Here is a 12,354-nt window from a genome sequence, read left to right on the forward strand (position 1 = left end):
AATTCAAATGAATCACACAACAAGCTATCTCATTGACATTAGATTGACATTTATTTTAACAATTTATCTGGCGACTTTTATTTTGAAAACAAAATCTTTTAAAATGTATAGGGAAAGTTCTTTCTTCCGGATTAGCGGCTTTCATGCAATTGCAGTAAACCGCAACACAAACGCTTTAGTGCTTTCACAAGAAACGTAAGTATATATTAGATACTTCGACTATCACTCCGTGCATATTATGTTCAGCTGCTAACATGTCGCTACTTTTTCTGTGGTTGCAAATAGATGCAGACAAAAGAAACCGGCTAACAACTAGCGTTAGCTAGGCATTGTGGGTCAAGCTTCCTTGTACTTGTGGCCTCTGTTTTACTAACAGGTTCTTTGTCCCTTTGAACAGTTTGGTGGGTGTGGGGGATTGGCACCTTGTTAGCCAATTAGCTAGCTAGTTGTAATATTACTAGTTGCATAGATGATTAGTAAAGGAATGCATACAATACTATTGAGTTGTTTCATTGTTAAACATGTATATTTAACAGTCTTAGGCATTATAGTTTCAAGTTTGTCACGTGCAAAATTAGTGTTAACGTTAGCCTTGTTAACGTTAGTTCCAATCCCAACTATGTAGTAATCCGTATCCTGATTTTAATGGCTCAAACAGTTATTTGACAAGGACCGTTGAATGTCAACCGAGTATAACATTTCTTCATTGGGCAAGGCTACACTGTAAAACCTTTGTTCTCACGCACAGCCTTGAGAACAACTGCCTTGCATGTGACTAGGCTTGGTATTGGCAAGTTGATCCTGCAGCATTGTACAGCACTGCAGTAGAATTAAGATCAGTGTAAAAAAAAAGAAGAGCTTTGAGCATTTGTCTGAAACTTTTCAGTTTATTACTTTGACTGATTTACTTTCCATATGCTTGTTACAAAGGAGAGAGGCCCCTGGGCCATAGCCTAGACTCCAACCTATTTGCTTTGCCATATTGAGATGAAGTTCCTAACTGTATTGATTCACTGTTGATTGACTTTGCTGGGTCGTTTGTCTTTCCCAGTGAACTGTCATTGTCACCATGTCATCTGGAAACGCTAAGATAGGCCAGCCGGCCCCACAGTTCAAAGCCACTGCTGTGGTGGATGGACAGTTCAAAGAGATCCAGCTATCTGACTACATAGGTAAGGACTTTATGATTTTCTCTAAATGACCATTTTATTGGCAAGTTGTTTATAGGTTACCATCTAACAGCGAAGTTGCTGAAGCATCAGAATGTTACCATGGTTACTCCATGGATATCAGTCTGAAAGAAGTTGATGTAAAGAGGCAGTAGTCTCTACACGCCAGAATGTTGTATGAAATTATATTTGAGGTTACTTTACTGGTTGTACTTGCTGTTGGTACTTTTGGCGGTAGGAGGACTTTTCGGCGCCGGTAGGTCCAAATGTAACCGAAAGTAGTCGACCACAGCTCGTTTCCTCACAATCAGCTAGCAGTGTTTTCCATTTGGTTCGGTTAGACTCGGCCATATTGAGCAAGAGTTTGTCATGTGCGAATTGCGTCAATATTGAAATCAAAAATCTGAAGTACCAACAGTTATACAGACCAGTGTTCTTAAAGTCGGGTTAATAACACTACTCTGGGTATTTTGTCTAAATGTGAGTAGCTGAAGGACAAACTACACAGACAACGGGTAGAGCAAGTTTAAATGTAATTGTATTCAACATTCTGGCTTGAAATGACCATTTACACTTTCACACATGTCACAGGCTGTATATACCAATTTGTTTTTACAGCCTGATTAATCAGACTAACCATGAAGCTATGGGTCTTCATTGTCTTTAACAACCATGCAGAACTACTCATGACGCCAGTTTTAACAAGGCCAGTCAGCCGTGTGTGTACAGGGTACAGAATAGTTCATATTCTGACCGGCTAGAATATGTCACCTTCCAGGATGCAAGTACATATCTTCAAAAGAATAGGCTGAAGAGTACACTACTGGCACACGGAGCCAAATCAGCTACTCTGTGTTATTGCTGTTCCAAGAGACTAGGCCTACATGTACCCAAACACACTCTTCTGGCTCCTCTCCTGTGTGTCCCCTCCAGGGAAGTACGTGGTGTTCTTTTTCTACCCACTGGACTTCACTTTTGTGTGCCCCACTGAGATCGTGGCCTTCAGCGACCAGGCCGAGGAGTTCCGCAAGATCGGCTGTGAGGTCATAGGCGCCTCCACAGACTCTCACTTCAGTCACCTGGCCTGGTAAGAACTGGTTTAGACTTTTGAGCATTGGGTTGTTTTAGTCATTTCTGTTGATGGGAACTTTAAAGGCATGGTGACATACAATAGGGTGGAATATTCCTGCACCTCGATCAGAACGGTCAAGAGGCTGACCTATTTCAACTGATGACGAAAGCATTTCTCTGTCCATGTAAAATGCTTTCCATTTGTCCACCTGACAATCGTAAAATATGTAACAGGCTTTTGAGTACCCTCCCATGCTCTGGCTATCTCTCCTCTGCCTGCTGTACTGCCTAGTGGTGATAAGTGCCATAGCTCTTAGAAGAACTAACGGTCACTGGACTCAATCCAACAATGGGTTTTAGAATCCTCCCTCTAGTTTACATTTGCATTAATTGTTCATTTACTTTGACTACTACTGTGTGAATGTCAGAATTCTTAATTTGACATTATGTTACCATGTGATGCTCACTACATCCTTAATGAAGCTTAAACAAGGGCTGTTTTTGATTTTATGATGACTACATTGTGCCCTTTCCCTCTCCCTCCCTATAGGATCAACACCCCCAGGAAGCAGGGTGGTTTGGGACCAATGAACATCCCCCTTGTGGCTGACCTCACCCAGTCTATCTCCAGAGACTACGGAGTGCTGAAGGAGGACCAGGGCATCGCTTACAGGTCAGTTATTAACGACACTGCCGTCAGTAGTGTGTTTTTGAAACCTCTGTATATAAAGGTGCCATTTGAGGTTTAGTGTGCACTTCCAAGGTTATTGTTAAATTAATGCATTTAATTTTGCATTTGATTCACTTTCATGTTGGCTGACTTTCGGATTTTACTGTTGTATTGGACATTGATTCAAGCATGTAGTCTCAGATGCCCCATGTGGCTTTCTGACCCTCACTGTCTGCTTCCTCTCTCCCTCACTCTCTCAGGGGTCTGTTTGTGATTGACGACAAGGGCATCCTGAGGCAGATCACCATCAACGACCTGCCAGTGGGCCGCTCTGTGGATGAGACCCTGCGTCTGGTGCAGGCCTTCCAGCACACAGACAAATACGGAGAGGGTAAGCGATTAGCAGGTTTTTGCTACCTAGTTCTTATTTCAAGAACCAGCACAGGGCTCTACAGTGCGACAACGTTACTCTCATATGCTGTAAAATATTTACCTGTGCGACCTGGGATTTTTTGTTCCGCTACATTTTTCACATGCGTGCTCCTTCTAAAAATAAAAATAATTGTTTTAATAAAAAGTGTGCGTAGAGCCCTGCAGCATCTGGATCTGGTCTCATTGCTATGCACACAGGACACTTCCAACATTTTTTAAAAAGGCATTAAGTCATTCAGTTAACAGAGCAAGCAATCATTTTCTCTTTACAAAACCTAATACCACTTCATTAGTCTGTTTTTAATATGGGAGCTCACTTTCAAACATGTGGCATGTGTTTGGGAAAACATGGAATTTTTACCATTGGTTAGGAATTGTTTGAATATTCTGTCAGTGTGACTCATCCTGGGCTTGTCCCTCTCTTCCTGTGACAGTGTGTCCCGCTGGCTGGAAACCAGGCAGTGACACCATCGTCCCTGACATCCAGAAGAGCAAGGAGTTCTTCTCCAAACAGTGACAACACAACAGAGCCCCAGGCTGTGTCAATAATGGCACCCTATATAGTGCATATGGACCCCGGTCAAAAGTAGTGCACTTCATAGTGAATAGGGTGCCATTTCTGACCCACGCTCAATGTCCAGCACTTACCTTCAGATGGGAAGTCCTCCCTTCAGCAACAGTCTCTTGGTGTCCAACCCACACTTACACATAGGTTTTAAAGAACTTGTTAGACTCCCGTATCTGTATGACAAATAAGCTACTGGTGGAACGTTTATTCTAGTCCCATGCACTGAAAGTGTTTGTGCTCTTTTCTCAAGTGTTTAAAAAAAAAAAAAAAGCATTGAGTATTTTGTACCTTATAATTGTTAACTATTCAGTCTACTGTCATGGACATTAATAACAACAAATGGGGGAAATAATGATTTACATGTTGGTAGTGTTTTTGTCTGAAAAATAAAACTAAGTGAAGGTGGTTTATGTGTGAAATGTAGTTGCCCACTGGGTGGCGCGCTATCGCCATTTTGCCAGATTCTCTCCTAAAATCCGTTTACAGATCTGTTTAAACAATGGTAGATGGTGATCTAATAAAGGTTTTGTAAGATTGTGTAATGTGGAGAATTCCCAGCACAGTCTTTATCAGTAGGATATCCTGCACCCTGGATTGGATTCCTTGAAGCAGGCTACGTTATAAAAGCACTTTCAGTCATCAGATGACACCTTTCCTATGAAGTTGGGCTCCAAATAAATGCAGAGAACCTACCGCTCTCCGCAGCCAACCCCTACCCTGCATCCCCTAGATCATTGGCTAACAGTTAGGAGGATATGAACTCTGGCCGAGCTCTTGTTTAGATATGTAATATGGATGTCTTCCTTTGGATGGAGTTGAATTAAGTACTTTGCTCGAGCTCTGCTGATATCAATGATATGGCCTTCAGTTGGTCTATAATAGTCATACACTTTTCCTGTTTAACTTATTGGCAAGGCTATTTGCTGAGTTTACATTAGACTTTGAATGTTCAGAGACCTGTACAAGATTACTCCTACGTAGCCTACCAATGTTTAGTTTCCTTTCTCACATCAGCAAAGAACATCGTTTGCTTTGCTGGAAAATTTACCCGTGTGTTTTTATCTCGACATTAGTATCGCATAGGGTTGTTTTGGGAACTTACACACTGCGGTGGCTGACTAGGGAAACTCCCCCCGTCTTTAAAAGCTTGCCATTGACAAACGTCTCTTCACACGCACAGTATGGTCTAGTAGTAAGATCTCTCGAAAACGCGCCGCTCTACTGACGGGCAATGTAGGTGGGGGTTCACGGAAATCTCCCCCCTGCTGTGACGTGTAATTCAAAAAAATACCATATTTGGCAATACGTATGTACGTCAGAGGGCAAACAACACAACGCGGGCACGTCTCGTACGTCAAGCCCCGTTTCTGTGTTGGTTGATTAAAAACAGAAACCGTTCCTGATCATTTACTGGTTAGCGTGGGAAATGTCAATGTAATTATGTATCCATCTTAACACACCTACTTATATAATGTTAACACTAAAGCTTGTCATGAACACTATAGCTGAAATGTAATATATAGGCTTAGGCTATATCTAATTCATAGGCCTACAGCGTTCGTTGGTTTGAGAAATGTCAATGTAGTTGTGTAGAAAGGATATAATGTAAAATAGACGAGGGTACATTTTAAGATTTTACTTAAATATATACTGTACAAGTAAAAAAGACAGTGAGGATCAACCTGACTTAAAACAATAACTTAGAAATGGAATGCAGTTCACAAATGACAGTTCAAATGAATAAAAAACAAATGTAAACAGGCAAAGTCATTACTGGAGGACACTGTATATAACTTGTTCAGAATGCCCCGAGTGTTATTAGTCTTATTGTGCACGCGGTTTCCCATGTCCATCATACCCTGGAAACCAATAGACAATGCAAAAAAAATAACCAACTTTTGAATATTTTCAACATGAAAACACAAATGGTAGTTCACTCAATTGCTGTCCCAACAGTGCAGTAAGTTCTGATTGCTTTAACAACGGAAAGCAAATGTATTCCCTATTATTGTCCAGTGTTTATTTTATAGTCCATCGTTTTATAGTTTTCAAAACGACTTGATCTTGGATGTCAACATGAGTTGACAGCCAGAACTGACGTGTGTCATAACTTTCTGTTTGAGTTGAGCTACCTGCTCGCGCAGGACGGAAGCTGTGCTGGAGAGCCCGGCGTTGTCTGTCTTCAGAATCTTCACCTTGTCCTCCAAGCGCGAGATGCGCTCCAGCTTGCGCTTCCGGCACTTGGTGGCTGCCAGGCGGTTCCTGAGCCTCTTGCGCTCGGCCTTGATGCGCTCCTGGTTCTCCATGTCGATTGGGGACATGCCGCAAACTGACTCGTCGTCGCTGCTCTGCATGTCTGGAACGGTCTGGGGCTCCTCTTTCAGCCCCAAATATCGCTGTGCGTGTATGCCTGCTCCCGATAGAGGGTGCTGGAAGTGGTGGGATGGGTGCGCCGCGGCTTGGTGGTGCTGGTACTGGTGGTGAGGCAGGTAGCTGATGGTGGTGGAGGGGTAGCTGCTGGTTGCAGGTGTGAGGTTAGTGTGAGGGCTACAGCTGTTCAGGGTGGTGTACTCTAGGTGCTCCGGCTGCATGGAGGAACCAAACACGGTGGAGGCCACAGTGCACGTGGAGACTCCACCGGTTCCGATGGACACGTTCGGTGGCGGCATCTGGTTCATCTTGTGGAGGTCGTCCAGAGCTTTAACGAACCCGTCCGCGAAGCCCTCTTGTTCCTCTGTGATTCCCCTACTGTAGAAGTACTGCCCAGGTGTCGGTGTGGTAGTGATGACACCGTTGCTGTTCTGGATGATCAATCGCTCCAGTTCAGGAGAGGCGAGCTTCAGCGAGCCGACTTCTGATGCGCCCCCGGTCGGATAGAATTCACTCTCGTTGCGCAGCTGAGCCTTGAGGCTTTGGTTCCGATAATTCTCGGCGAAGTTCAAGTTCATGTTCTGCTTGAGGAGCTTGTAGTCGTGCAGGGCAGCGCCTGAATGACCATAAGCAGAAAGAAACGAGTCGTCATGATAGAAAGGCTGTTCCATTATTGTGGACATTATTCAAATATTGCTGGAATTCTTCAGTGTAGTAGCTGAATTTATAAGTCCAAAAAAGGGCAAGCCCTCTCGAGTGTCTTTTCAGCAACCAAACGTTTCCGCAGAAGGTATATTATAATCAAGCCCAAAGTTATCAATGCAGAACAGAGCAAAACTTCCAAAATAGTGGAACTGTACTGTACCGAGTCAATAGTCGTCGGGTTTTTTTTCTTGAACGTTGTATTCAAACTGATGTCCGGTGACTAATTATTGGATTCCACACAGTCTTTCGTCCCGTTGATATTTCTTTGCGAACTGGAATGTTAGTTGTTTTCTCGCTGGTTTAAACTCGTGTCCTACCAGTGTTCATGCGATACAGGCAATTTATACACTTTATAGTGCAAGAAACGCACCGATTGGCCAGCCCTTGTTCCACGCCCTGAAACGTCAGCTGCTCGATGACGTTGTTGCCAGGAACTGCTGAGATAAACAAGACTTGAGAGAGAGGAAAGTAATAGGCGACGTAAATTATTTTATACGTCTATCTGGGTTAAATTGTAGTGTTATTTGCGTCGAACCTCCACTTTCGGATTCCTTTTGACTTCATATATTGATGTGGATATAATATTGAGGGCTATCTTTATAACACCGCTATGAAGGGGGCATTGCCAGTTGGATATAATATTATATTGATACATTTGAGTACTCTACATGTATTGATAGGCTACATGTATTTTGTGCCTATTAGGGTCCATATCAGAAAATATCACTGACACATTTAGCTGATTGAAGATTGCCTTACAATTACATCAGCTTAGGTAATTTACCTAAGAAAACTATAGATCTTCCTCAGGCTAAGAACACGACTATTTAGCCTATGCAATGTCATTGTATAACTTGTTGAACAGTAGCCAAATTCCCCTTCCCATCGCCTTGTATCCACAAAGTGTTCAATAGTGTTCGATTGACAAGGCGCAAGGCTGAGTCATGGCAACGAAATTGATAGCAAGTCCATATTTGGTTATCCTGGCGCATCAGTTCCTGCTCCGTGTGAAAAGCGGGAAGCCACTCCCAGGTTGGACCGCTTCCAGGAGCAGGCCTCCCGGCGGGAAGAGGCGGAGTAGCCGTACTATACTCCGAGTAGAGCAGAGGGAGGGTGGGATGTGGAGCAGAGCAGAGGCTAGAGTTGCAAGGTAGTGCGATATGTCCAAAATAGTTTATTCAGAACAAGAATAAGACTGGCACCATCACTATCACATGTGAAAAAGTGGTTGTGGCCCACATAGGCCAGTAGGCCTATTATTTCTCAAGTATTGGAGTCTTTCCTTTTCATTTTACGCATGGTTATGAATTTATTATGGGGTGGAAAAGTAGTTATGTCCAGAATATCCAAACCAGAAGAATTGCTGACACCATAACGATGAAACCTGAAAAAAAGTGGTTTGGGATGCTCTTTATTCTTACAATCAACCTTTTTGAGTCTTTATGTTTTCCTTTTACCCAGAGACAGAGGCCAAGCAGCTTTATTTTATTTCGTATTAATTGCTGTAAGCATCACGATGACACTTAGTGTGGTTTAGGCTTTTTTTGTAACAGCCTTTGGTATTTTACGCATGGAAAGGCCACGCCAGACTTTTAAATGTATTATAATATTAGCTGACAAACAGCTATTTTCTGGCCTCAGGTGGTGGTTTACCTTGAGAAACGATGGTAGCAACAAAACAACCGAGCAGGAGACCCCTCTATCCGAACACCTGTTTTTGGTTCGAGGAGAAAGACGTCTCTGTCTCCTGAGTATGGTAATGAGGTCTGAATCATTCTCTCATCCAGAATAGAAAAACGGTCGAATCGAACGATGCAGGCATCCGCCCACGCGCCCCTAGTTCTCCAAGTTCAATCTCCATGTTCGACTCGTCCCAACCTTCCACCCATATCCTCAGGTGGAGTAGCAGTCTACTATGTTGTCTATACCTGTATGCCCATCAGGGGAACAGAACGATATCTGGCAATAACTCTTAAAAATACTTCCATTGTAATTTCCTTCAAGCCGTAAATACTGTTTTTTATTATTTTATATATTTTTTTACAATCAGATTTTTGGCAGCACAAGCAAATGTGCTCAGTACGAATGTTTGAATATAATTTCTGTGTACTCAGTTTTGGTATGGCAATTTGTCATATGCCAAGAAATTTGACATATGTCAATTACGCACAGACACATTTCCTGACAAAATTTTGACCACAGACCTTGCAATGTATAGATAAGATAGCTTAAGTAGAAAATAATTAAGAGCCAATAATCGATGACTTACATGTATTATGATTGGACTTGAAATCATCGGTTTAGTGCGTCTAAGATATTATCAATTTATTATGGCCATAAAGTGATGAGTAAAATGTGTTAATTATTTACAGACAAATGTTATGGTTGTATTTCGTCTAGGTAAATTCACGAGTAAGCGCATTGTTTGTACTATAAAGACACTCATAGTAAAATAATGAGATGAGTTTGAAGGGGAAACACCCTAACGATGTTGTGGCTAGACAGAAACATTCAGGTTATAAGCGGAAGTTGTTTGATAACTTCTGTCAAAATTGTATTCAGGAAAGCAACTTCCGTTAAGCTTACCTTTACTTCCGAGCATCTGCCATGTCTTTTGTGGTGCACCCAATTCTGTGACCTTTTGTGCTATTTTTAGGCAACTTGTTCAATAAAATTTGCACCACATGAATTGATCCCTTGTGATCATTTGAAAGGGAAAAAATACGATTAATATTCTGTATCTGCAATTAGAAATGTTTTCAGAAATATCTCCATTGGTTATCTTTCTCAAGCCAATGCTGACTCTTAATATTTTTCTTTATGGGAACTAATGCTCGGCCTAAGTGGTGGTCAGCCCATGGGTCCAGCCCCTAGGACAGGTCAATTAGAGGTCACCCCTACACACATACTCCTCCACATGAAACCTTATTTTAATCTGCCTTTCTTCTCTCCTGTCAGTGAGTAACTTCAGAGGAACAGCGTGATGCATAGCGGCTCTTGTGACTTCTTGCTCTTTTCTCCACAACCCCTTCTAGGTTAGAGGGGAGTGAACAAGGATCCTCCGCAAATGTGGTTTGAGAAGGAGACGAGAATGTGAGGAATGAAGGAAATATGAATTGAGAAAGAGCCAGTCACCACAGCAGTGGTCTACTCTTGACTTGAGAGAGGTCACTGACCAGTCTGACCCCATTCATTAAAAGGTCAAGAAGATTGTCAAAAATGAATAGGGATCTTGTTCATTGTGGGCCTATGATCTGTGACATGATGTGCCATTTTTTTTGGGGGGGGGAAGGGGGGGTCCCACTTAGTGAGTGGTTATTAAGTCATTATTAAGTAATTACTCACTAGTTATAGGCCTAATAATGGCTGTGTGAGTTGTGGAGTGGTCATAGAAGTGCACTGTTTCCAGTTTATTAAGATAGACATGGATATTTGTTTTGCTTCCGTTAACTCAAAAATGTATTCAATAATTTCATGAGAAAACAGGTGTTTTCAGCACTTTATTTTGAGACAAGATTTCTCCTGAACACAAATAGAATTCTCTTCTTTCCCCCTTTCTCTCTCTTTCTCTCACACCCATCACATGCATAAGCACACAGACTCACTTGAGCCCATACTCGCTCTCTCACACAGACATACACACATCACATGCATGCCCAAACACACACACACACACAGTTCACAGCTCATACGGGCAATTTAGTCATTTTTGTTGAGTGAGGGTAATTTAGGATGACAGATTTCATTTGCTTTCTGAGGAAGGTGAAAGATGGGAAGCAAAATGTGGGGGGAAAAGACAGTAAAACCATAGAGCCCTGTGGTGTTAATCACTCACGGTGGTGAGCATGATGCAGGCGTGTGTGTGAGCGTGCATGAGCCCTGTGGTGTTAATCACTCACGGTGGTGAGCATGATGCAGGCGTGTGTGTGAACGTGCATGAGCCCTGTGGTGTTAATCACTCACGGTGCTGAGCATGATGCAGGCGTGTGTGTGAGCGTGCATGAGCCCTGTGGGAGAGCTGTAGGAAAAGAGGGGCACTTAAACCTGGTCACTCACTATTGGGCCCAAACATCACTGCCCTGCCATGGGTGTTACTGTAGCACTCTGCCCTGGGCTGGGCGGGAGGGCTGGAGAGAGGCAGAGAGAGAGAGAGGGAGTGAGGGAAGGATATTGTATGAGAACGGAAGGAGAGTGGTAAGGTCAAGCAAGGCTTTGAAAAAGAATGAGGAAAGGATGCAGCATGCTTTGGCAGTCTAGCCTAGCGAAGGGTGTGTTCCTTAATTCACTCTGGCTATCTACTCCGAATGCAGAGCACTCTCGTCTGAGTGTGCCAGGGTGCAGAATAACTGACACCCATTGAATATGGCCGGTGTCAGTAAATGTGGGTAAAAAGAAGCGTAATTAACATGATGAAAACAACATAACCAGCTCTGCTAGGGTGAGTAAAATGGTCAGAGTGAGGTGTTCTCTCATTTGTGTCAGGAAGTAGCTAGTTAGCTTGGGTACTTGACTGCCGTGGTGAGCTCAGAACGCTCGGATCAACCTTACTCCTCGGACAGAGCATCCAGTGTGCGCTCCGAGAGCGAAACGCTCTGAATTTACGAACGGAGAATCTGACAACGCTCTACACTTATGAACGCCCAGCGCACTCTGGAATTTCATTCTGGAGTGAAATTCCGAACACACCCTAAATGGGATGACTATAGACAGTACAGACAGTACAGTATGGGGGGCAGAGATAACTTTTGCTTGGCTGCTATTGCCTGAGCAGAGATGAGGTGATGACTTTTAAGGAATTTTAAAAAATTAAGTCGTCAAATAAAAACGAAGTATTGTAAATAAACAACTGAGATATTGTATGATTTAATAGTAATTTAGTTGTTTACTATTGATGTCTTACCCAATGTGGACCTGACAGAGACAATGGAATATTTTACATGTTTTAGCAATTGCATGTTCACCATTCTTGGCTTTGGAATGTCCATTAAAAAGCTCTAAAATCATCTTTGAGTAATTGAATAATGCATTTGGTGTTCTTTTTTTTAAAAAATTATCGGAACCGACCTCAAAGCACAATAATCACTCAGCACTACCTTGATGACAAGACAGAGATTGATGGTTAAGTGTTAAGCATTCTCTCACGGTAAATGGCTTGGTAATAGAAAGAGGCACGTACGTTCAGATCAATTTGATTGTGAGTCACGGAATTTGTGGGTGAAAGAAACTCATCTGAAATCCCGTTTGGCCTTTCTTTTTTTCAGTAAGAGCTCTGCACTGAGGTGTATCCTATGCGTGCCATCACTAGCAGTATCCTCTCTTTGCCATCATGTACTGTAAAACCAAACCTACGTGTTTGTGTTCTCTGTCCG

At 42.7% G+C, this 12,354-nt stretch overlaps 2 protein-coding genes across 3 annotated transcripts; one reads left to right on the forward strand and one right to left on the reverse strand.

Annotated features, from left to right (window-relative positions):
* The first annotated feature begins 97 nt into the window (after positions 1-97).
* On the forward strand, positions 98-4,315 carry LOC118373593 (peroxiredoxin-1). Its single transcript, XM_035759775.2, has 6 exons — positions 98-195; positions 1,052-1,172; positions 2,103-2,256; positions 2,791-2,913; positions 3,171-3,301; positions 3,777-4,315. The coding sequence occupies exons 2-6, from the start codon at positions 1,070-1,072 to the stop codon at positions 3,857-3,859; spliced, it is 594 nt and encodes a 197-aa protein (XP_035615668.1). The 5' UTR covers positions 98-195; positions 1,052-1,069; the 3' UTR covers positions 3,860-4,315.
* Positions 4,316-5,531: 1,216 nt separating this feature from the next.
* Positions 5,532-7,312, reverse strand: LOC127924941 (transcription factor JunB-like). Of its 2 annotated transcripts, XM_052509613.1 has the most exons (2): positions 7,146-7,312; positions 5,532-6,896 (listed from the first exon to the last, which is right to left on the reverse strand). In XM_052509613.1, the coding sequence occupies exon 2, from the start codon at positions 6,856-6,858 to the stop codon at positions 5,959-5,961; it is 900 nt and encodes a 299-aa protein (XP_052365573.1). In that variant the 5' UTR covers positions 6,859-6,896; positions 7,146-7,312; the 3' UTR covers positions 5,532-5,958. The 2 variants fall into 2 exon arrangements, with proteins under 2 accessions (XP_052365573.1, XP_052365572.1); XM_052509612.1 differs by having other exon boundaries at positions 5,532-7,310.
* Positions 7,313-12,354: the final 5,042 nt, after the last annotated feature.

This window comes from Oncorhynchus keta, unplaced genomic scaffold, assembly GCF_023373465.1.
Source record: "Oncorhynchus keta strain PuntledgeMale-10-30-2019 unplaced genomic scaffold, Oket_V2 Un_contig_4759_pilon_pilon, whole genome shotgun sequence".
In the NCBI taxonomy this organism is placed as follows: Eukaryota; Metazoa; Chordata; class Actinopteri; order Salmoniformes; family Salmonidae; genus Oncorhynchus; species Oncorhynchus keta.